This window comes from Macrotis lagotis, chromosome 3 (assembly GCF_037893015.1).
Source record: "Macrotis lagotis isolate mMagLag1 chromosome 3, bilby.v1.9.chrom.fasta, whole genome shotgun sequence".
Taxonomy (NCBI): Eukaryota; Metazoa; Chordata; class Mammalia; order Peramelemorphia; family Peramelidae; genus Macrotis; species Macrotis lagotis.
The window spans coordinates 221,913,529-221,937,475 of record NC_133660.1 but is presented as its reverse complement, the minus strand read 5'-3'; the positions used below and the strand labels follow the sequence as shown (position 1 = coordinate 221,937,475).

Below are 23,947 nucleotides of genomic sequence, written 5' to 3'. Positions count from 1 at the left end.
TGGGTCACAGTCCTGGGCCCAGTACTCAGGAAGAGGAGAAGCCCTAGTACCACAGAACTTGTGGCCAGAGGGGAGTGAAGAGGACCCTCCTCAGAATTCCAGGACAGAAAGGAATGCTTGTAGTAACCCATGGGCCAGAGCACAGGCCAGGAGAATAGTAAATGTACCTCTTCTTAGATCGTACCCCTTGGAAGAACTGAAAACAGCTGCAAAAATCCCCCAAAACTTGGGACAGTGTACCTTCCACCCTGGTAGCAGAACTTCACCTTAACAAAAAATCAAGTCATAGGCAGGGAAATGAGCAAACAACAGAGAAAAAAATCTGACCATAGAAAGTTATTATGGTGATAGAGAAAATCAAAACACACACTCTGAAGAAGATAACAAATTCAAAGGCTCCAAGAAAAAATAAGAATTGGTCTCGGGCCATGGAAGAGCTCAAAATGAATTTTGAAAATCAAGTAAGACAGAGATAGGGAAAAAACTGTGAAGAGAAATGACAGTGATGCAAGAAAAATCATGAAAAACAAGTCAATAGCTTGGTAAAGGAGACACAAAAAATACCAAATAACATCATAAAAATCAGACTATACAAAAAATTAATAGAGAGAATGTCCTAAAAAGCAGAAATGGCTAAATGGAAAAGGAGGTACCAAAGCTCACTGAAGAAAATAATTCCTTAAAATTTTGAATTGAGCAAAAAAGGAAACTAATTACTTTATGAGAAATCAGGAAACAATAAAACAAAATCAAAAGAATAAAAAAACTAGAAGACAATGTGAAATACTTCACTAGAAAAACAAATGACTTGAAAAACAGATCGAGAAGAGATAATTTAAAAATCAATGGACTACTTGAAAGCCACGATCAAAAATACAAGGGCCTGAACATAATCTTTCAAGAAATTATGAAGGAAAACTGCCCTGATATTCTAGAACCAGAAAGTAAAATAGAAATTAAAAGAATTCACGGATCACCTCCTGAAAGAGATCCAAAAATGAAAACTCCCAGGAATAAAATAGCCAAATTTAGGGGCTCCCAGGGCAAGGGGAAAATATTGCAAGCATCCAGAAAGAAACAATTCAGTTACAGTCAGGATTACACAAGATTTAGAACTTATACATTAAACGATCATAAGGTTCTGGAATACAATATTCTGGAAGGCAAAAGAACTTAGATTACAATCAAGAATCAACTACCCAGCAAAAATGAGCATATACTTTCTGGGGAAGAGACAGACATTCAATGAAATAGGGAACTTTCCTGATGAAAAGACCAGAGCTGAACAGATAAAAGATCTTCAAATACTAGACTGTTTATAAAAAAAGTAAACAGGAAAAGGGAAATCATAAAGAACTTAATGATATCAAATTGTTTATATTCCTAAATGGGAAATTAATACTGATTAATTCAGATAAACTTTTCATTTTTTAGGGCAGTTAGAAAACACATATAGACAGGGCACAGAAATTGAAATCTAAATATCTTAAAAATAAAATTAAGGGTGAGAGATAAATGTACAAGGAGAAAGAGAAAGGGGGAGGTAGAATAAGTAAATTATTTTACATAAAAGAGGCAAGAAAAAACTTTTACAGTAAAATGTAAGAGGAGGGAGGTGAGGGAGTGAGTGAACCTTATTCTCATCAGAATTGACTCCAAAAAGGAATAACATACACACTCAATTGATTATAGAAATCTATCTTACAATAGAATATAGGAGGGAAAAGGAATAAAAGAAAGGGAGGAGTGATATTAGGAAGGATAGATTATAGAGAGGGTAGTCAGAAGCAAATTCCTTTTGAGGAGGAACAGGGTGAAAGGAGAGAAAGAATAGAATAGAATGGGGTGGGGTGGGGAAGAATAGAGTAATAGTAACTGTGTTGAAAAATATTGAAATAAATTTTTCTTATAGAGGCTTCATTCCCAAACATAGAGAATGAGCCAAATTTATAAAAAATAACTCATTCACCAACTGATAAATGATCAACAACTTTTAGATGAAGTGATCAATGCTATCTATCTAAAACCATATTTTTAAAAACGTTCTAACTCATTATTGATTGGAAAAATGCAGGTTAAAACAATTCTGAGGTTTACCTACATATTAAACCAGCTAATAGAACAGAAAAGGAAAATGACAAATTTTGGAGGGAATGTGGGGAAAATGAGACACTAATGCATTGTTGGTGGAGTTATGAACTGATCCAATCATTCTGTAGACCAATTTGCAGCTATGCCCAAAAGGCTATAAAACCATGCTTACTCTTACACCTAGCAATGACTATATCTGTATTCCAAATGAGATGAAAAACAAAAAAAGGAAAAGGACCTATATGTATAAGGACACTTATAGCAGTTCTTTTCTAGCAGCAAGGAATTAGAAATTGAGGGGATATCCATCAGCTGGGGAATGGCTGAACAAACTGTGGTATGTGATTATGATAGAAATACAATTGTGCTATAAAAAATGATAAGCAGGATGCTCTCAGAAAAACCTGGAATGGGGTGCAGGAAAGCATTACTGGAGAGGTGACTTACCTACAAAAGAAGAAAAGTAAATTCCAACTCTGTCAAGTCTTGCGATTTCCTCAAGTCTGAAAAATCACTGGACCTGACTTTTTTGAAGAAACTGAATTTGGAACAGGAATTCTTCTGATACCAGAGAGAAGAGGAACTACCATACTTGTTCTTTTGGAGTAGTTAAAAGAGTCTCATAGTTGAAGAAGTCATCTAAACCAGCTTATTTTTAGACAAGAATTCCTTCTCCAACATTTCAAAGAAGTTGCTAGAATTAAAGATCATCTCTCTGGAGTTTTGAGATTCAAAGGAGACCAACTGTCTCCTACATATCTGCTTCAACAATCCCTGAAGGCCTCTCTCTACATTGAAATCCAGGGAGAAACTGCACTTCAGTGACTTCTCCTGTCTGAGAACTGACCCTCTTCCCCCCCCACCCAAATCATCCAGGCAATTTTTTTTCTATTATAAAAACCCATCATCCTGTAATTGGAAGAATACTGTGGTGATAGGTACCCACAGAAATCATACCAAGACAACCCAGCTTCAGGAACTCTGAGATGCAGAAGAAGACCAATAGTATTCGACTAGTCAAAGATCCAAACAGTTTCAATCCCAAAATGTGGAAGTCAGGGCAAGGGATTCAAGGCAAGCCACTTCTTGGTTAGACAACCTGCCCAGAAGCAATATGTTAGGGGACATAATAGGGCACTAGCACAAAACCTCAATTCAGAAATCAAATCTGGAGAAACAGATACATTAAAGATGAAAACAAGAACTGGTATCAAACCTAGAGATTTCCCAGAAGAAGGAAGCAACTCTACAATAAAGGAAGAAATGAATTTTCCAAAAGGACTTCGGGAATTCCTAGATGAAGCAAGATAGAAAAAAATGAAATAAAAGAATTAGAGGAAAGAATTGGAAGTACAATAAATAACTTAAAAGAGAAAGTGGTAGACGTTAGTGAAGAAATAGAGTCATTGAAAAGAAGAATAGATCAAATAGAATTCAATGCCTCCAGGAGACAGCAAGAAATGGTACAGCAAAGTGAAAAGATTGAAAAACTCAAAGAAGAAAATGTGAAATATCTGGTATCAAAAACAACTGACTTGGAGAATTGGTCACAAAGAGATAATATAAAACTAATTGGGTCCCTGAAAATATTGATATAATAAAAAGCTTGGATACTATATTTCAAGAAATCATAAGTGAGAACTGCTCACATTTGTTAGGAACAGAAGGTAGAATATATATAGAAAGAATTCATAGGTCACCTCCTCTAATAAATCCCCATATAAAAACCCCCAGGAATGTCATAATAAAACTTCAGGACCCCCATGTCAAAGAGAAAAATTACTAGAATCCAAAAGCAAGCAGTTCAAATATCAAGGAGCGACAGTCAGGATCACACAAGACTTTGAAGTTTCAACTGTAAATGAGAAAAAATTCTTGGAATAAAATATTTAGAAAGGCAAAAGACATGGGCTTACAGACAAGAATAAAATACCCTGAAAAACTGGGTATAATGATATATATGGGAGGAAATGGACATTTAATACAGTAGAATATTTTGAGGAATTTTGATGGAAAGAGCAGACCTGAGTAAGAAATTTGGAATAGAACCAGAAGAGGTCAGTCAAATCTACAAAGGCAAATTTATTGGAACAATTACAAGGAACTATGTGATATAGTGGTAGCATTTTAATTGGGGAGCGGGAAGAAAGTTATAATTAACACTTTTGAAAATAATTCTGGTGTAGTATATTTTAAATTCATGGGTAATAATGGCAACATTTCTTGTTTCCAAAGGGGGAAATTAAACTGAACTAGAATCTGAGGTATTTTAAATAGCCTGAAACAATTGGAAAATAGATGAATTAAATGTTTTGTGAATATAATGAAATATTATTTCACCACAGAAAAGGATGAGAGATGATTTCATAGAATCCTGGGTAGTATGAACTGATGCACAGTGAATAAGTAAAATCAGCAGAATTTAAAGAAACTACCAACAAAGCAGAAACAACTTTCAAACTAAAGAATACAACTAAACAAGAATTAAGTCTGAAGAAGGCCTGACTTTGAGGAAATTATCTTCAGGCAAAAGGGATGGACACAAGGTGGAAAAAGTAGCTGATGATTTTTAGTCATGTCTAGTCTGGATTAATTTTGATTGTTTTACAACTCCATCCCACCCAGTTCCTTTTTGTTTTTCATTTGGAAATAGAAAGGGTCAAGAGAAACTTATTTCCAAAATGTAACAACAGTAATAATTCTGTACAAGACTATTGAACATTTAAATTCAAAAATTCAACTAGCAACTTGAAGGAGAGCAGCTTTGAATTGGAGGTACAGAATTATAGATAGCAGTAATGTGTAACTAAATTCAGGTTTCATTTGCAGTCCTTTTGTAGGGGGAATGTTTTATGTGTGGAAAGTGTTTGGTGTTTAAATTTAGCAATTAAAAAAAAAACCTCTGTCTTGCAACACACACAAAAAAACTAAACAAACCTGGAGGGATTACATGAGCAGATGCAATGTGAAATGTACCTTATACAAAGTCACAGCAATATTGAAGGATGATCACCTGTGAATAACTTGACTTTCTCAGCAGTGCTGAGACACAAGATAACTCTGAAGGACTTGTGATAAAGAATGCTATCCATCCCCAGAGAAAGAGCTGATGGAGTCTGAAAACGGATTGAAACATATTTTTTTAAACTTTATTTTTCTTAAGCATTCTTTTTTTGGAAAAGGTGGTCCTGTTTTCTTTTACAACATGATTGTTATGGCAAAGTTCTGTATAACTATACATTTTAATCTATATTAAATAGCTTGCTTTTTCATTAAAGGAAGATGGAGTGGGAAGGAGGGAATTTGAAGCTCAAAGTCTTTTAAGTGAATATTAAAACTTGTTTTCACATGTAAACAAGGAAAAATAAAATACTAAATAATTAAAAAATAGTAAGCTAGGATACAATTAGGAAGTTAGATAGTTTAGAAAACTTTTCCTGTTAGCAATTTTAGATGGACAGTCTTTTGTTCAAAAAAACCTCCTTCCTACAGTTAATACAGCAGAAAATGGCAAATGGCTCTGGGTGACCTGAGGCCACCTTCTTAAAGTATACAGTAAGACTATATTAAGAACACAAAAGAATGGATTCAGCCCTTTGTGTGATTTAAATGAGAATAAAGAATAAATGAGAATAAAGAAAATATAATAACATGGAAAACGCCATCAGGAATCTTTGAAAATAAGTCAATTGAAAACAATAAGCTTTGGGTTTAAAAATATTGTTATTGAAAGTCCTATGCAAATTGAAGTTTTAAATAGTATCATTTGTGATTGTAAAACTAAAAATAATTTCATTTGATTAAGGTTTACTGTAAAATCAATTTAAGGTGAGATATGCTCCCCTATTAGAGTATTTAGAGCCTTTTATGGAGGACAATAATCACAATAACCCTACCAGCCCTCCATCTAGAATAAGAGTGAGAAAATTTAATAACGACTTATGAGGGCAGCTAGGTGGCGTAGTGGATAGAGCACTGGCCCTGGAGTCAGGAGGACTCAAATCCAGCCTCAGACACTTAATAATTACTGTGTGATCTTGGGCAAGTCACTAAGCTCCACTGCCTTGCAAAAAGCAAAAATAAGGGGCGGCTAGGTGATGCAGTGGACAGAGCACCGGCCCTGGAGTCAGGAGTACCTGGGTTCAAATCTGACCTCAGACACTTAATAATTATTAGCTGTGTGGCCTTGGGCAAGTCACTTAACTCCATTTGCCTTGCAAAAATCTAAAAAAAACCCCAAAATAATAATAATAATAATAATTATTATTATTATTATTTATATTGGTCTATGATATTTAGCCCTGCATACTTGTGAATTTTAACTAATAAAGTCACATATTTCCCAGTAATTTTAATAAGAGATTCATTTGTTCACTTAGGATAAGTAGTCAGAATTTATTCCCACTCCTTATCACCTCTGTTTTCTGGTTTAAAGAGGTAAGTAGTGATATCTACCTGCCCTCCCCTACCAGCCACACTCTAGTTGCCCTATGTATAGGTTAACTTTTTGTTGAGCTGGTTATGTCTTTAATGAAATGGATTTTACACCACTGCTTTTCCAAATTATAAAGACCTTGAGCTTAAAAATCATTTGTGATAGAATGAAAGACACTGCCATCACCTAAACTTGAATGGGATCTGAGTCATGCTCTTATTGTTATTGTAATCCTCTTGTCTCTCTCAGACTTCTGATTTCTAAACAGGAAATAATAACTTAGAGGTAAAATTTATTCCATGTAACTACTCAGGTTGCCCTTGCCTGCAGAGTTGACCAATTTTGCTTACCACAGTCTTACTGAAATTGTGGAATATTAGCACCCAGACACAGTGAGGAAACTTAAAGTGTGCTTGTTTTCATTTTCTGGGACCACCAGACAATCCTTATGAAATTATTTTGTTATTCAAAGCAAAAAGTTGTTGGATAGTAAACTGACACTGCTCTGAGATTTGATGCCAGATATGAAAAACTGAAATCACCAACAATAATATGTTCAAGGAAATGGGCTTTGGTCTGACAACTGCTACAGAATGATATCTGTCCCTGGGAAGGTTGAAGGACAGACTAAGGCAAGATCCTCTGGACTCAGTTTTCCAAATGAGAAATTCTACCACTTAGTCAATGAAAAGCCTGTCATCCATATTCTGAAAGTGAGATACTTTCCTACATCATTGGCTGTCAAGTAACCCATGCAGAGTTGGTAGAATTTTGTCTTTGGCAACAACTATGTCCCTCTTTTCCCCCCCTTTTATAGTAAGTTTCTCTGTCAGAGCAGGTGGTCAGCAAGACATGTGAATTACTGCTGCCTCATGTTAAAAATATGAATTTGCCAGTAGGGCCTATCAAGTCCCTAACCAATTAAATAAAAAGAATTTTTGAGCTTGTCACTCCCTTAAGAATATATGCATTCATAGATTAGGTGCAAAAGCAGGAGACGATTATAGTAATCTGCTGTTTGATAAACCCAAAGAGTCCAGCTATTAGGATAAAAACTGATAAAAACTGCTGGGAAAAATTGGAATTTAGTATGGAAGAAACTTAGATTAGACCAACACCTAACACCCTTTACCAAGATAAGATCCAAATGGTTACAGGATTTAGACATAAAAAAAAAATACTATAAGCAAATTAGAAGATCAAGGACTAGTTTACCTGTCAGATCTACAGAAAGGGGAGCAGTTTATGACTAAGGAAGAGTTGGAGAATATCACCAAAAACCAACTAGACGATTTCGATTACATTAAATTAAAAAGCTTTTGCACAGATAAAACCACTGTAACCAAGATCAAAAGAAATGCAGTAAACTGGGAAACAATCTCTACAACTAATGATTCTGACAAAGGACTCATTTCTAAAATATAAAGAGAACTAAGTCATATTTTTAAAACAAAACGCCATTCCCCGATTGACAAATGATCAAAGGATAATGCAAAGGCAATTTACAGATGAAGAGATCAAAGCGATCCATAGCCTTATGAAAAATTGCTCTAAATCATTAATTATTAGAGAAATACAAATTAAAGCTTCTCTGAGGTACCACCTCACACCTCTCAGATTGGCCAATATGACCAGAAAGGATAATGATCACTGTTGGAAGGATTGTGGGAAATCTGGGACACTATTACATTGCCGGTGGAGCTGTGAACTCATTCAACTTTTCTGGAGAGAAATTTGGCACTACGCCCCAAGGGCAACAAAAATGAGCATACCCTTTGACCCAGAAATACCACTACTGGGTCTATACCATGAAGAGATGATGAACAAGGGTAAAAACATCACTTGTACAAAAATATTTATAGCAGCCCTGTTTGTGTTGGCAAAGAATTGGAAATCAAGTAAATGTCCTTCAATTGGGGAATGGCTTAGCAAACTGTGGTATATGTATGTCATGGAACACTATTGTTCTATTAGAAACCAGGAGGGATGGGAATTCAGGGAAGCCTGGAGGGATTTGCATGAACTGATGCTGAGTGAGATGAGCAGAACCAGATAAACACTGTACACCCTCCTAATAGCAACATGGGAGTGATGATCAACCTTGAAGGACTCATTCTATCAGTGCAACAACCAGGGACAATTTTGGGCTGTCTGCAAAGGAGAGTGCTATCTGTATCCAGATAAGGAGCTGTGGAGTTTGAACAAAGTTCAAGGACTATTCCTTTTAATTTAGAAAAAAAAAGATATCTTATTGTCTGATCTTGTTATCTCTTAAACTTTTTGTCTATTTCTTAAGGCTATGATTTCTCTCTCATCACACTCAATTTGGAGCAATGTACAGCATGGAAACAAAGTAAAGATTGACAGATTGCTTTCCGTGGGAGGGTGAGGGGAAGTAAGACTGGGGGAAAAAATTGTAAAACTCAAATAATATCTTCAATTAAAAAAATAAATTAAAAAAATATGCATTCATGGATTAGAATGGATTTTCTTTCAAGCCTATCTGTGTGTGTGTGTGTGTGTGTGTGTGTGTGTGTGTGTGTGTGTGTGTGTAGTGATACTATCCTTCCAAGAAGGGAATTAGATAAAGATGTAAGGTAATTTTTGAATGAGGTAGAAGATTTATTTTCAATTTTATTTAAAGTTTAATTCAAAATTGAAGGTTTTCCTTTTATGAACCCTAGCTCATATATCTACTTCAGAATGACTCTTGTGGATTCCTCATAGAATTCTCCCTTTGTTTTAATGATAGCAGTGTACATATCGGATATAAGGATGAGGTAACAGCAGATAAGATGTAAAAACTTGAATTCTCTGAAGTTTTGGGTGAATTATAAATTCCTGATATTTGAGGTAGTTATTAGAAGAGTACACCAAATTGTACTGAAATCTGTTTCACAAAAGATTATTGCAGAAACATCTAAGAATCTCTGCAAGTAACCTGAACCAGAGAAGTAGATATTCTAGGAGAAGCCACTGCCTTCAAAGCTGCTCTGATAACAAACCCATCCCAGAATGCCCAAAAGGAGATGTTTTCAGAAATCAGATGACAACATGAGACATCTGAGCCCTAAGATATGATATACTGATGAAATGGATGTTGGGCAAGGATTACTGGAAAAGAGACTGAACATTCACCCTTCCCTCTCATTCACCACAATTTTTTAAGGTCTGCTTACCAAAGAAGGCTGCCTTCAATAGAGACTGTCAATGTGTTGGTCACGGATGGTCTCAAAGACCATGAGATGAATTGCTACAAGACAAGGTCTGATGGTTTTGGGGTCATTCTCTCTCAAATTAGTCCTATTAAAACAATATCTGGGATAAAAAAATTTTTACTCCTTATTTTCATATATTTGTGCTAGGAATTAGAATTAGCAAAAATTGTAGCCTCTTTTTTCAGTGTACTTATACAAGATTTTATTATATTTTCATTTATCATTTTAATTAGGCTAAGTGATTTATGAGAGATATGGCCTCCCAAGAATCAAAGGGGGAAACTGAGAAAACTAAATTGATTTTGTACTATTTTTTAACTTTTTTTCTATAAATTCTCTTCTATGTTTTGTATAGTTGTCTAAACCAAGCTTCTTCTGTCTATAAATTAAGTGCAGAAATAGATAGATTCAAAAGTACAGTTTTTGATTCTGACTTAAGATTTAAAAGTTGTTTCTATATAGGGGATTAGAAGAAACTTGTTATCTTCTATATCCTTAAGGCATCCTGGAGGAATTTCAGGACATTTGTTGTTATCTCTTTGCTGTTAATTAGCCTAATATAATTCCAGAAAGTATATTATCTCTAATTAACCTTAAGGGGGACCCATGGGGAAACCTTGAACACCAATATACAATTAAAGGGGATCTGTTATCTCACTAACAAGACCTGAAGGATACAGAAGGGCACCAAGAATCTTTATGGCTATCCCAACAACAAACACTGAAGGCAGAAGAACTCAATTCCTTAGCTACAAGAAGAGATGGCTACTAACCCTACATTTCTTCCTTCCAGTCAATCACATCATCTTTTCCTGTATAATGTTGTCAGTTCTGTAATCAATCAGAGTATTTCCCTACCTACCAAGTTCTGTCCTTTGCTCTAGACTTATAAAAAAAATGAACTGCTTCCCCATCTCTAAATTTCTGGCATTTTTGAGGTGTCTGATGTCCCACAATTTTAGTAGTTTCTTGCTCAAGTAATAACCTGATAATGCTCAGAACACCATACCACCAATCTACCTTTGATAACAAATGTTACACTGGAAAATAAGATTGAAAATGCCCAAATTTACCTTGAATCCACTAAATTGATCAGATCTCAACTGTGCCTAGGAAGGTATGATTTTTATATACTGTTTTCCCCAAAATAATTTGTGGGGAAAACAATTCAAAAAAATTTTTGAGGTATAGTCTAAATTTATTAGAGTTTTAGTCAATGTCTCCATATTTTTTTTAAACAATCTTCCCGCCCATACATCAAATAAAACTTAGGTTTCTATAGTCTTGAAAACCATTGCTGTCTCTCTCTTACATCAGTTTTCCTCTTGATTTTATTTTCTCATAGGAAAATAAACTAAACATTTCAATAGAAAAAGAGATGACAAACAAAATGTTCACTACATACCTCAAATAGTAAATTCTGGAGGCAACTGGGTGACTTGGAGGATAAAGCACTGGATCTAGGGGGAAAAAAAGACCTGAGTTCAAATTTGAACTCAGACACTAGCTGTGTAAACCGCAGGCAAGTCATTTAGCTTCTGTCTGCCTTAATCCACTGAAGAAGGAAATGGCAAAACATTCTAGAATCTTTGCCAAGAAAATCCCTTGGATGGTACTGGTATGCTATTGTCCACAGGGTCACTAAAAGGCAGATGTGACTGAAGAATTGCACGACAATAATAAATACTAACATATCAGTCATTGTATATTTTGTACTGAATATACTCTAGGCTAATTCAGTATTTTCAGAATACTTAATGTTTTTATGAAGGGGTAGGTAGAGAGGCAAATGAGGGTAAATCATTTGAATTTTGTCACTCAAAATATGCAAATGTGTAAAATGATTTTTGCTTCATATTTTTAGCATAATAAGACTCATCTCAGTTCTAAAATTTCAAAGTTAACTTAAGTTAATTGCAAGATTTCTTAAAAACCTAAATATGTTCAATGTCTCTAGGATCAAATACAAACTCCTCTGTTTGGTTTTTAAAGCCCCTTACAACTCAAACCCAACCTACCTTTCCAGTATCATTATTTGCAACTCCCCTTCACTCTGGTCTGTCAAACTGACCTGCTTATTGTTCTTCAAATACAGCATTCTATTCCTTATTCCTTTGTACCCACTCCTCCCTCATGTATAGTTCTTAGAATTCCAGGTTCTTTCTTTTTTTTTTAAGGTTTTTGTTTTTTTTTTGCAAGGCAAATGGGGTTAAGTGGCTTGCCCAAGGCCACACAGCTAGGTAATTATTAAGTGTCTGAGACCGGATTTGAACCCAGGTACTCCTGACTCCAAGGCCGGTGCTTTATCCACTATGCCACCTAGCCGCCCCAGAATTCCAGGTTCTTTCAAAGCTCAAATCAAGAGTTACCTTCTCTGTATGTCATGGAACACTATTGTTCTATTAGAAACTAGGAGGGACGCTGAGTGAAATGAGCAGAACCAGAAAAACACTTACACCCTAACAGCAACATGGGAGTGATGACCAACCTTGATGGACTTGCTTATTCCATCAGTGCAACAATCAGGGACAATTTTGGGCTGTCTGCAATGGAGAATACCATCTGTATCCAGATTAAAGAACCGTGGAGTTTGAACAAAGTCCAAGGACTATTTCCTTTAATTTAGAAAAAAAAAAACCCCTGATATCTTATTGTCTGATCTTGCTATATCTTATACTTCTGTTTCTTCCTTAAGGTTATGATTTCTCTCTCATCACACTCAATTTGGATCAATGTACAACATGGAAACAATGTAAAAACTGACAAATTGCTTTCGGGGGGGGGAGTAAGATTAAGGGAAAAAAGGATAACTCAAAATAAATAAAATCTTTAAGAAAAAAAAGTTACATGAATTCTTTCCAGTCACTTATACCTGGACTTCAAACTCATCTTGTACCTACTTTGTATAAAAAGAACACATGGGGTGGCTAGTATCACAGCAGATAGAGCACCAGCCCTGGAGTCAGGGGGAGCTGGGTGCAAATGTGAACTCAGACACTTAATAATTACCTAGCTGTGTGACCTTGGGCAAGTCACTGAACCCCACTGCCTTGCAAAAAAAAAAACCTCAATAAAATAAAATAAAAGGAACATTTAAGTGTGTGCGGGGGGAATAGCAGGAACCAATGGACTAAAGGAAGAATTCTTTTTTTTGCGTCATGAATCCCTTTTCACAGTCTGGTGAAGACTAAGGATTTCTTCTCAGAATGTTTTGAAAAGCATGAAATAAAACAGATGGAATAAAAAAAGTTAACTAAATGTTATTGAAATAAAGGTGCACTTTTTTTCTACCCACATTCATGGATTCTCTAATCTATTCATAAATCTCAAGTTAAGAACTCTGCTTTAAGAAAACTCCCATCAGAACCCAGAAGTTGGAATTCTGCCCCTGTGGTCATGATGGATGAGCTACCATTCCCTTTCCATGTTTGGCTCTCCATATGTGTTATCTTCCCTTATTAGAATGTAAGCTCTTTGAGGGAAAGAACTGTCTTGCTTGTTGGTATTCTGAGCACTTTGCCAATATATGGGAAGTATATATGCTTTTGCATTCACTCACTATGAAGAATAGTCCAGATAAGAATATATTCCTAGGAGGACAATCTATAAAACAAGTCTAGTACCAGATCTTGGACATCCATGTAAATGGAAAATGAGGTGGACCTATAATTAAAAGAGAACTGGCCTTTAGGAAATTGAAAAGCTCATTTAAGGATGCCAAGTTCCAGAAAAAAGAGAGTCCATCTTCTTAATACCAATATTTTACCAGTGGCCGTGTGTCATAGAAGATTACAGTCCCTAAAAAATTAAAAAATAAGTATCAATCAGAGGGCAAATTCTAATGTATCTAGTCCCAAATCTGACCACTGTGAACTACAAAAACCAAAGTAAACAATATCATTAGGGAAATAAATGTACAATAGAATGAGAAGATAGACTAAGAGAAGATAACAAAAACAAAGGTTGAAGAGTAGACAAGTCATCTTCTGAAGGTCAGGTTAATGAAGTGAGAACACAACATTTTGAGTAAGTGTCCAATGAAAATTCAAGAAAGCACCTTCATAAAGGTTGCACAGGATGCTTGAATGTGGTGACTTGGATATCACTAGAGATAATGTCTGCATTGATGAGATAAAAATTGCACTTGAGTATTCAAGTAGATACACAACTTTTATACTTTTCCAGAGACACCTTGGAACACTGTAAATTCAGAATGTAGAAAGATTATCCAAGAAACAATCATTAAATCAATCAATGAATAAGCATTTATTAAGCAGTTACCAGAAATAACCCCTGACTTTAAGGAGTTTAAATTCCATCAGAGAATAAAACATGAGACGACACAATAGATAAAAAAGTATTGGACTTGAAGTTAGAAAGACCTGGGTATGAATCTTGTCTCAGACACTTATTCACTATATACTTAAACTTCAGTTTCCTATATGTGGAATGAGTTAAACTAGATCTCTAGTGTCTTTTCAAGTTCTAACTCCATTAAAAAAAAAAAGCTGGAAGCACAAAATTGCCATGCCAAATGGAAATCATTGTAGAAATGGCAAAACGTAATAAGATTCCTTAAGAAAATGAAAGATATAATCAAAAATTATAATTATTTTTTTAAAAAATCATAGAATGGGGCCGCTAGGTGGCACAGTGGATAGAGCACCGGCCCTGGAGTCAGGAGTACCTGAGTTCAAATCCAGCCTCAGATGCTTAATAATTACCCTGCTGTGTGGCCTTGGGCAAGCTACTTAACCCCATTGCCTAGCAAAAACCTAAAAAAAAAAATCATAGAATGATTAATAATTAACACATGATTATTTGGTTAGTGGTGGAAAACAAAAGTGCTAATGTCAAAAAGTGTCTTTAAAGTAATGAAAGGGACCTAACCAAAAAATATTTATCCTACTATCAGGCTAGCATGCAAAATTTCTGCAAAAATAACATTCCAAAAACATTAAGATTCTAAAGAAGGTGTCTATCTGAGGTTCAAAGATTTTGGACCATGTGTGGTAATGGCCTTGCTTATTACTAATGTCCATGAAACAGTAAAAGATCATAGTACCACAATGCTAACCTTAAACAATGAGAAAAATGTGTTAGAATACTAGAAGCTCAGGACACCTTCCAAGAGAAAAGACAAGATTCCATCCTTTTTATTTTTAATTTTTTTATTTATTTAAAGCAATGGGGTTAAAGTGACTTGTCCAAGAACTCAGGTCCTCCTGACTGCAGGTCTGGTGCTCTATCCACTGCACCATCTAGCTGCCCCAAGGCTCCATCCATAACTACATAAGTAATCCATTTGATCAGGCAGCTTATAGAACTAAAAAAGAAGTTATCTTTTTTAATATATGTCAGTTCGCTCTTTAGAATGTGAATAAATAGGGGCGGCTAGATGGTGTAGTGGATAGAGCACCAGCCTTGGAGTCAGGAGTACCTGGGTTCAAAACCGGTCTCAGACACTTAATAATCACCTAGCTGTGTGGCCTTGGGCAAGCCACTTAACCCCCTTTGCCTTGCAAAAAAAAAAAAAGAATATGAATAAATAAATGAAAAATTATTTTAAGTGTTAACTGTGTCCCAGGGCCGTGGAATGGTACAAACACAAAATTGATGTGACTCATCCAAAAGGAGGGCACATTCTAATAAAAAGACACAACACATGAATAGTAGAGAATAGTATCCAAAAAAGCATTTTGGTCTAAGAAGTCACAGGAAAGAGCTGGAAAACAACAGGGTAATCAATTGACATACCCTAACCAGAAGCAATAGTGATAAGAATGTGATTATGATTCTAAGAACAAGGGGTAGAAGATGAGAGTAGGAATACCAGTAGCAAAGGGAGAAAAACAATAGGGTAACAAACATAGCTTTGGTTTCTCCTTCCTTGCCACCGCTCCCCACCCATGTGAGAGATCTTATGAGTCAGGACAGCCCAGCCTCAGAGCTGACAATTCCAGACCCCCTTTCCTCTCTGGTAGGGTCTCTAGAGGTTCAGAGGTAGAGAACTGTAATAGCCATCATAAACAATATAACAAAGTTGCCTCAAAGCACTCATCTATCATTGATTCCTTAAGGCATTCCCTTCCACCACTCCATGAGTGATGAACTTTCTAAGTGAAAAGCACTACACATTAAATGCCATTATCCATTTTAATTTGGAGAAAATTCCTTTGTTGACTGAATATTGACATATGTTTCCATATTTTAGTCCATCTGCTATCAATAAAAAACAATTTCATAAACTTAGTTTGAAATGTTTTTCCCACCTATGGCATTCTATTCTACAAAAGCTAAGTTTAAAACATTTAAGTGAATGGAAACTTGTAAGTGCAAATTCTTAATAATGCATAAACTTAAATACTTATCTGATGAACTCACTACATATTTTCAGTTTAAGCATTAGTGATCTCTCTAATGCACATCACTATTTTCTCAAACTATTTAAAATAGGTCAGAATCAATCACAATTGTAAACAACAATGCTCTTTTCACAGCTGCCTAAACTCAAGGGGAATTTTCTTTACATTATGTGGGAAATACTTCAAAACCGAAAACTATCTTCATTTGAGGGTCCATATACTAGGACAGGAAAAACCGCTTATAATTGAAGAGGACCTATGAGATTTGTCAGAAATTTCTAAGAGGGCATACCCAAAATGAACTAACAAGGACAAAGTTGTATCACAACTTTGACTGACCGCTACCAGCCTGAGACCCTCACTCTTTGGCGCTCTGATCTTCCCTGCCTACTCCTTTGGGGAAAGGTCACAGATCACTCCCAGAGTGAGAACCACAGACTGGACCTGCCAGAGGGAAGGACGTTCCTCCCCTGCTCTACTGCTCTCTTACCTAACTCTGATGCTTGTGAGTCTGTTCTGATCCATCTGTCCTCCTTAGTTTCAACCCCACCCTTCATAGACACTCAGGAGAATTTCAGCCCATAATGATGCTGGTGCCAGGATTCCCGGTTGAGCATGGATTGAGCCTTGGGGGAGAGGTGAAATTGGAACCTGCCTGGTTTCCAGGCAGTGAAGACCAATAAAAGGATACGTACAAAAAGCTGAAAGGAATAATTTGGAAAATACTGATAGGAGTATCCGGAATGATTTTTATATCAGAAAGTCCAAATACCCTGAAAGGATTTTCTCGAAATAGACCTTGTTCATCAGCTCCATGAGATAAATGTTATAATAAAAAGCAAAGTGGATTTGAATTTAGAGTTTCTGTGTCTGAATTCTAATCTTGCCATTCAATTCTTGGACAGCCTTGTGCTGGGCCCCAATTTCCTCCTTTGTAAATTTAGGGATCCCCTTCAACTACAAATCTATCATCCTATGACCCTGATTTTGTCCCAATCAAAAGATTTCCTATATATAATCAGGTTCTACAAATGTTCCTTGTCAGTTGTTAGTCCAGTAACTGTCTCAATGCCCCCAGATGATCACAAAGTTTGTTCAGATAACTACAATAATGAGAAAGAACTAATTAGACTCACTAGAAGATAAGTGGAATTAAAGTACATATTGCCCAAATGTCATGCAACCAGATGGGCAGCCCATGGAATCAGTCTGTCATATATAAGTGTATACAAATGTATATATTTATAGATTTCTATATTTATATACCTTATAAAAGCCCTACAGGTGAGTCATGAACCAGACCCAGAATTGAGTAAAAGCAAGACTGGGGAGTGCTGCCCTCATCTCAGAGGGCTGCATGTTCCAAAAGCTGAACCCAAAACTAACATTCTCTAGTTTAAGTTACATGAATGAATGGAAAAGTATTTACTCAGTGCTTTCTGTGTTCCAAACATTGAGCTAAGTGCTGGCTATAAAAACAGAAAAATAACAATCCTGGTTCTCAAAGAACTCACATTTTACAAGAGGAGACAATGCTTAGAAGAAAAATTAGTTGCAGAAAGAATGGAAAGGTCCTCTGCTTCTTGGTGTGTTGCAGCAAGATGGATGATAGCAGGCCAATGACCAAAGAAGAATTAAAACTACATTAATCCAAAATACAATGGAAGATGGGACTGGAGGAGCAAGATAGTAGAATGTTTTGAAGGTAGACTGGTCACATATGGAGAAAAAGTAAAAAGAGAGGCACAGCCCGAGTGATAAACAGATACTCAAAGATAATAAAATAACAGGAAGAAATGAGGCTAAAAAAAGTATATACCTTCCAGATTTTGGAGGGTATATAAAGTTGAGCTAAGGAGTTTATATTTTATCTTTTGTTTTCGTTTGTTTGTTTTTTTAGGTTTTTTGCCAGGCAAATGGGGTTAAGTGGCTTGCCCAAGGCCACACAGCTAGGTAATTATTAAGTGTCTGAGATCGGATTTGAACCCAGGTACTCCTGACTCCAAGGCCGGTGCTTTATCCACTACACCACCTAGCCACACCTATATTTTATCTTTTGTACAACAAAGAGCCACTCAAGGTTTTGTGGTTAAGCCCATGCCTTAGGAAGAAGATTTTGTGAAGTACAACCTGAATGGGAAACAGAGAGATCACTTTGGGAGACTATAGTCCAAAAGTAAGGAGAGATCTGAACAAGTCAATAAACATTTATTAAGCAACTACTGTATTTGAGGTATTTTATAAATAAGAAAACTTGGAGGCAAAAAGGGTGAAGTGACTTGCCCAGGGTCACAGAGCTAGGAAGAGTCTGAGGCTGCATTTGAACTCAGGAAGAGGAACCTTTCTAATTCCAAGCCTAGTATTCTATCCACTGGACCACCTGGCTCACTGTTAGGAATACAGAGAAAAGTGAGACAAGTTCCTGCTTTCAAGAAGCCCATGCTCTAACCGGGGAGATAACAAATATAGACATTTCAGTACTAAGTAAGATGGAAAAGTTTACAGTGAGTGAGTGGCCTTTAGGGTGGAGAAGCAAACAGATAATACTCATCTTCAATAACATTTCCATTAATAATAATATAATTAATAATAATAACCCTCTGACAGTCCAAGAACTGTTTTCTGGTTCTTCAGCAGCTACTGATGCTGAAGAAGTAGGGGCTGTTTCATCTACAGACACAGCTGCCAAGTCATAACTCTTCAAAGGTCACTGCCTTGGAGGATGGCTACAGCATACTGTTGTTTTGGGGGATCACTGAGTAGTCAGAGTACAAAGTCAATGGGATGTCAGGGACCTTCTTTAGATGCCAGCTACAGAGACAGGGTAGAAGTATTTCTTTATTAAAAGGAAGCATTCCACCAAGATAAGGAAATCACTCAGGCTTGCAATCTAGGTTTCCTCCTCTTCTTTTCACTCTCTCACCCCCCTCCATCTAATGAGCTGCCATGTCTTGTCACATCTACCCTCATAACATCTCATGTGCACCCCCATCTCTCCTCTGATACTGCTCCCGGACCCTCATCCCCTCATGTCCGGATGACTTGCTGATGGTTGGTCTTCTGTCTCAGGTCTCTTCTCACTCTCATTTATCCTCCACTCCACTGTCAAACTGACCTTCCTAAAACACAGCTCTAAAGGTCATCTGATCTGGCCCCCATTCAACAAGTTCCATTGGCTCCCTATTACCTCTAAGATCAAATCTAAAGCCCTCCCAACTTGGCTCCTTCAAGCCTTTCTCATCATCTGATACTTTACTCCTCCCTTCACATACTTTGCAGCGCAGTGACACTCACCTTCTTACTATTCCTTACTTGGGCATCCCCTGTCTGACCACAGGCATTGTTACTGGCTCTTTCTCATGGTTGAAACTCTCTCCCTCCTCATCTCAGGCTCCTGACTACCTTAAAGTCCTTTCTCTCTTCTGGAAGAATCTCTGTGATTTCCCTCTCTTGATGCTCTTCCACTTAGCCTGCATCTGCCTAGTCTGAACTTCATGGCTTCCATGTCCTCTCCAGGTCCTGTTAAACCCTTGAGTATCTGACACCAGGGGTGGGTGTTTTAGCATTTACCTTTCTTTGATTCCCCAGGAGTTATGCCATGGTATATGCTGAGTTAACAAAATATATCAATAAAATTTATTTTTAAAATTACCTTAAGTTTAAAATAGGAAATTTGAGAAGAGGGGCAGGTTTGGGAGGAAAATGAGTTATTTTGGATGAGCTGAGTTTTAGTCTAGCTGTCCAGAAAATGGCTGAATATGAATATGAAAAACTGGAGTTTATGGAAGAGGCTAAGGCTGGATATATAAATATATATAAATTCAGGAGTCATCTGTACAGAGATGAGTGAATTCAGTTGTAGGTAAGAATGCTAAGGGGCAGGGTATAGAAAATGTCAGCTCAAGGGAAAAACACAGGTAACCACTTACACCTGAAAAGAGAATTGTGATCACCTAAGAATGGTCAAACTAGAAAGCAATTTTAGAGAACTTAAGGGAGGGTACATATCCAGAAGAAAGTAGAAGACACTATCACATATTAACAAAAAAGAAAACCCCCCAAATGAACAAGCAAACAAAAAAAAGAACCTCTGAAGATCAAAACATCAATAAATATTTATTTATTTATTAAGAATCAACGCATTAGGCATTAGGGATACAAAGACAAAACATCTCGTCCTTAGGAGCTTATGTTTTATGTACAACAAGTGAACACACACTTACAAAATACACACCAAAAGGGGAATTGGCTTTTTAGCTAAACTATGCTCTGAAATTCTTAACTCTTTCAATTCCCAAACTTCTACTTCAGCTCCCCCCCACCCCCCCCCAACTGTCCTCACTGACTCCTCCTACCCACTAGATCTAAGGCAATCCCAGTCATCTTTTGCTTTTCCTCCTTGATCACCTGGTTCTTTCTCCTTTCATAGTATCTCTTATATACATTCCCTTTCCTAGCCTCACACGGACAGTACCCTTGTTCTTGAGCTCATCTCCTCCTGCCTGGACTACTGCAACAGCCTTTTAACCAGCCATTCTGATCCATCTTCCACACAATTGTCCTCATGATGCTTGGCCACAATCCCCCCCTCCACAAACTTCAATTCAATTACTGTACATGTACAATCTCTATCCCATTGTTTACCTTCATAAGGGAAGGGAGAGGAAGAGAATTTGGAATTCAAAATTTATTTAAAAGGGGAAAATTGCATATAACTGAGAAAAAATAAAAAAATATAAAAATAAAATAAAATGCAAATATTTTTGAAATATCAAAAGATAACTTTTTGCTACTATAAAGCAGTTCAAGATTGTTCCACTGACTAAAATCATTTACTCTATTCTCTTCTTTATCTTCAGCACAAAGAAAACAATGTAAAATATTTAAACTTTATTCATAATTGAAGAATTTTTAAAATGGTACAATTTAAATAAAAATTTCTCTGAATTATCATTATTAAAACACTACATTTTATTATGTTTTAAAATCACTGCAGTTGTCACACTTGGTTAACAGATTTGTAACATCAGAATTTTCAAATATCATCTCTCAGATCATTTTTAAACATCAAAAATCTATTTAATTAGGTCCAGAATTTTTGGTTTCAAAGTACTAAAACAGGTTTCAAAGTAAGTTTTAAAATCTAGGTATGAATTTTACAGTGAATTCCTGGTATGATCTTTACAGCTATTCAAATTAGCACTTAAGAGATCCTCAAATCCTGGAAGAATTTCCCCATACGGTTCCACCTACATTTAACAAGCTAATTATTCTAAACTGTAAAGCTCTCCAGCACAGAGACTATGCTTATTTGTGCCAAATATTGTATTAGGCTAGACATTACACATAAACATATTTAATTAATAATCCAAGATTTTATTTGAACACAAAAATATTTGAATGACTGAATCATTCTAATCCAGCCAATTCAAAAACCCAATTGGTAAATACTAAGTATCTGCTAAGGTGCTAGAGCAAATAAAGCTAAAATAAGACAGACTTCATTCTCAAGGAGCCAAATAATTAAAAATTCGGGCACTTAACTCTCAAAGACAGACCATTAGCAATCACCACAGGTTACCACCAAAGCTCTCCAGACTACAAGTCATGTGGGACACAATTCAGCTTCAATGGCACATACCAGCTGATATTCTAGATCTGTCTATAAGCTGGGGCTCAATTTCATATGTATGTTATAAATTGTAACAATTCACATTTATACAGCATTTCCCAACAGCCTTGGAAGGTCAATAGAACAAGTTCATTCTCTCTTTAGAGGAGAAAACCTCAGCTCAAAGGTCAGAAGATGGCATTGCCCACAGTCACACAAGCCTGAATCTAGTACGGTGAACAGAATCTGTTTCTAGAATCAAAAGACCTAGCTTTATAAGCTGACTCTGCCCACTTTGACTGTTATCAAATCACTTTCCCTTTCTATGCCTCAATTTCTTCAACTATACAATAAAACGGTTATAATAGAAAATCTCTATCAGTGACAAATAGAAATGCCTACTTTTGGGATACTGTGCCTAGCTCATTACTTTCCCTTCCCCCTCATATGTAATCTATTAAATCCTCATTTTACCTTCTCCCCTTTCCTTGAACACTGCCATTGCCATAAAGCAGGTCCCCATCATCTCACACCTAAACTACAATAGCCAATTAATGGTTGGTTTTCCTTGCCACAAAGCTCTGCCCATTCCAGTTCATCTTCTACTCACAGCTGTCAAAAATATGTTCTTAGGAACATATAGCAAAGGTCCAGACATGTGTCACAGACACAGAAAGAAATCTCCCCCTTGCTGACCCCCCCCCACGTACACACTCAAACTCCAGTGGATTCCTAGCATCTCCAGGGTCAAATATAAAGACTGTCCAAACTCTCCATACCTTACTCTTCTTCACCCTTTCCCATCTCTCTAGTCAGAACCATCACCTATACATCACTAAAGCATACTCTAAAATCGGGTTGGATTTCCCAACTCCAGGTTCTATCCTTTTCTTTCTACAAGTCCCAGCTAAAATTTCACTTTCTACAGGAAGCTTTTCCAGATCCCTATTCATTCTAGTGACTTCCTCTGTTGATAATTTCCAATTCATCCTTTATAAAGCTTGTTTGCATAATGTCTCCCATTTAACTGTAAGCTCCTCCAGGGCAAAGACTTCTCTCTCTCTTTGTATCCCTGTACTAAGCAGTCTCAAACACATAGCAGGTGTTTAATAAATGTTCACTTTACTCTGCCACTTAGACTCTGCATAATACAATCATCAAAGAAAAGGGTTATCTCAAAATTAAATTCAATTACAACCTTCCTAGTTAAAACATTCCCACCAATTTTCACAGATACCACAAATGAATGGAAAGTACTGGGTTGGCTTTTTGTGGTATTGGCTACAATGAAATAATTGTACATATTGCTCTATCCTCGCAATCCAAAGATAGCACTAAAATAAAAGGGAACACTGAAGACAGCCAAATAGTGATCCAATTCTTAGTTCTTAGCTTAGGCATTTCTAAAAGGATGTGTGCTTTATTTGTAGCTCTCATTTACAAAGTCTTCTCTACTGTACCTCAAATCTACTAAAAACACACACTTATTTTGTAATTGATCTATTGAATGATGCTAATCAACAAACAACAAAGAGATGTCTATATTTTATTTTACTTGCGGTGGAATGATTTATTTTTCTATAGAGCAATAACAGTTTCTTACAAACACTGCATTTAACAATCTTAAGAATCAGTTTTTAAGAAAAAACCCTCTAAATTAGGTTATTTAAACAGGACTTTCTTATGTAGTATGGAAACTCATTTTGAAATTAGTTACTAGCAAAATAGCCTTCTCTAAAAATACTTTTATTTTGGCACAGATAGATTCTAGTGGACATGACACAACTTTGTTATTTTTAAAGAATAAAATGCCACAGGAATGTGAGCTATCAATTACCCATAAGAGATTTTCCAAATTTGCTGCTCCCCCCCCCGAAAAAAAATTTCATCTTTTGACAAAACGATCTGTTTTAATCGACGAGAAAGTTTATCACAAGCAACAATATTACATTTACAAGCACTACTACAGCCAACATGAGAAACATTAACAAAATCACAGCAAACACGTCCGGATTTGGCCATTTTTTCAACGTGGAGAGCAAAGATCTACGGAAAGGATAAATGGTAAATGGTGAAGTTTTGATTAGCATCAAGGAAAATTAGAAAGGGAAAAACTTGACTACTAAGTTACTTGGTTGCGTTCCAAAGAGATACATTGTAACAACGTGAAAATCGATGGCTAAAAAAAGGCAAATCTGGGTGTTACGAAACGTCGGAGCCGAGTCTC

At 36.3% G+C, this 23,947-nt stretch overlaps 1 protein-coding gene across 3 annotated transcripts in view; it reads right to left on the bottom strand.

Moving 5' to 3' along the window:
• The window catches only part of LOC141518159 (lateral signaling target protein 2 homolog), a 149,240-nt gene that overhangs the window by 123,856 nt on the left and 1,437 nt on the right, over nt 1-23,947 (bottom strand). The window contains exon 1 of one of the 3 annotated variants that reach the window (XM_074229918.1): nt 11,150-20,411. The exons of 1 other annotated variant lie outside the window; for it this stretch is intronic. In XM_074229918.1, coding sequence (XP_074086019.1) covers nt 11,150-11,275 — 126 coding nt within the window. In that variant the 5' untranslated portion in view covers nt 11,276-20,411. Of the gene's footprint in view, nt 1-11,149; nt 20,412-23,947 lie in introns of those variants that run through there. One more of the 3 variants, XM_074229920.1, reaches the window with a different exon arrangement.